At 63.3% G+C, this 1,839-nt stretch overlaps 2 protein-coding genes across 2 annotated transcripts; both read left to right on the top strand.

Annotated features, from left to right (window-relative positions):
• Positions 1-121: 121 nt before the first annotated feature.
• On the top strand, positions 122-877 carry FA09DRAFT_363707 (EF-hand; the record flags this gene model as incomplete). The annotated part of the gene is made up of 3 exons (XM_025745621.1): positions 122-240; positions 356-410; positions 759-877. 3 exons carry the CDS (start codon positions 122-124, stop codon positions 789-791), a joined length of 207 nt encoding a protein of 68 aa, XP_025594721.1. The 3' UTR covers positions 792-877.
• A 343-nt stretch (positions 878-1,220) lies between these two features.
• Positions 1,221-1,807, top strand: FA09DRAFT_342028 (NAD(P)-binding protein; the record flags this gene model as incomplete). Its single annotated transcript, XM_025744519.1, has 2 exons — positions 1,221-1,612; positions 1,746-1,807. Coding segments are annotated over 2 exons (454 nt in total), but the record flags the coding sequence as incomplete, so codon positions are not given.
• Positions 1,808-1,839: the final 32 nt, after the last annotated feature.

Raw genomic sequence — 1,839 nt, 5'->3', positions numbered from 1 at the left:
CGCTCATCTCTTCTGACGTTCCCCCCCTTCCTCCGCCTTGCCCCGCGTGTCCCTTTCTCGTTCTCTCTTGCCCACGTTGTGTGTGTGCGCAGTGTCCGAACGCATCGCGCTGCGCGACCCCATGGATGAGATCCGGCGCGCCTTTGCCCTCTTCGACGACGACGGCACGGGGCGCATTTCGCTGCGCAACCTCAAGCGCGTGGCCAAGGAGCTGGGCGAGGGCCTGGATGAGGAGGAACTGTGAGTGTTGCTGCGCCGTCGCCGCCGCCCGCCGCCGCCGCCGCCGCGCGCTGCGTGTGTGGGAGAGAGAATGGGGAGTAGGATCAGTTGCTGACGAGAGAATGGGTGCGCACAGGCAGGCGATGATCGATGAGTTTGACCTCGATCAGGACGGCGAGATTTCAGAGCAGGTGAGTGATCCGCGGGGGGAAGGGGGGCGGAGCGGGTTGCATCGGCACGTTGGAGAGCACAGGCACGACGCGGGGGCGACGGAGGAAGAAAAGGGCGAGGTGGGAGGAATGCATGGGGGTCCGTGGTGCGGTGCTCGGGCCAGGTCAAGACTAAGCGAGAAGGCGGCATGCGCCACGGTATGGCTTGAGAGCCCTGCCGTAAGAAAGCGCAGCGAAACAGCCGAACAAAAAAGGATCGGCTTTCGCACCTCGCACCTTCGCACCTCGCGCCTCGGAGAGAGAGAGAGAGAGAACGAGCGAAACTAACACGCTTGCCTTTCCTCTTGCGCTGCCCCGCGCGCAAACCAGGAGTTCATCCAGATCATGATGGACGACTCCTGAAGCCTCTCTTTCTTCGTGCGGCTTCGCTTTGTGGGATGTATTCGAGACTCGAGAGAGGGGGCGTAACGATGAGACTGTGTCATGGCCTTGTTTCAGAGCCGACGTGGATGAGCTTCATTTCGTGCGTTGCGAGTCGGGGCAAGGCGCCGCGTGAAAAAGCTGCGGGAAGGTGCGGCGTGGTGGGGGATGAGAGTTGAATAGATGGGCTGTGTCAGGGCTGCAATGAAAGCTGTGATGAGGCATGCGCAAGCAGGGGGCGACATGGGGCAGCGAGAGAGAGGCAGGTGACAAGCACAAGGCGCAGAGGCAGGCGCGTCTCCTCCACATCGAGGCAGCGGCGCATGCGCGTCAGAGCGGCGGCGCTGCTCTTTCTCGCTACTGCTCGCCTCACTCCCACCCACCCCCACCTGCCCAAGCCATTCGCAAGCCATGGCACCCACGCTGCCGCTGCGCATCGGCATCATCGGCGCCGGCGAAGTGACGCAGGTCATCCACCTTCCCACGCTCCTACTTCTCTCTCATCTCTTCCGTGTCACCGCACTCGCCGACGTCTCTCCCTCCTCCCTCTCCCACGTCGCCGCCAAGTTCGGCATCCCCCACGCATTCCGCTCCGCCGCCGAGCTGTGCGCATGCAGTGACGTCGACGTCGTGCTCATCGCCAGCGCCGATGAGTTCCACGCGCAGCAGGCCTGCATGGCCGCACGGCACGGCAAGCACGTCTTCTGCGAAAAGCCGCTGGCGCTGACGCGCGAGGATTTTGCGCGCGTGGAGCAGGCGAGGAGAGAGCATGGCGTGCATGTCAGTGTGGGCTATATGCGTCGGTGAGTTCATAACCCTCGATGCCCGGCATAGGGAGAGGGGGGAGGAGTTCGAGGGATGATGAGGCGCGCTCGAAAGAGCAGAGGCCAAGCGGCTAACGCTGACCCTCTTGCGCCCCCTGATGCAACACACCAGCTTCGCACCCGCTTTCCTGGAGTTCAAGCGTCTGCTAGCCTCGAGCGGTGCAATCGAGTACGGTGCGTCTTGCCCCTCCCCTTTAACCCCCTCG

Source organism: Tilletiopsis washingtonensis, assembly GCF_003144115.1.
Source record: "Tilletiopsis washingtonensis strain MCA 4186 unplaced genomic scaffold FA09scaffold_33, whole genome shotgun sequence".
NCBI classification, from domain to species: Eukaryota; Fungi; Basidiomycota; class Exobasidiomycetes; order Entylomatales; genus Tilletiopsis; species Tilletiopsis washingtonensis.
Note: the sequence above shows the minus strand (reverse complement) of the source record. Positions and strands in the feature narration are given on the sequence as shown.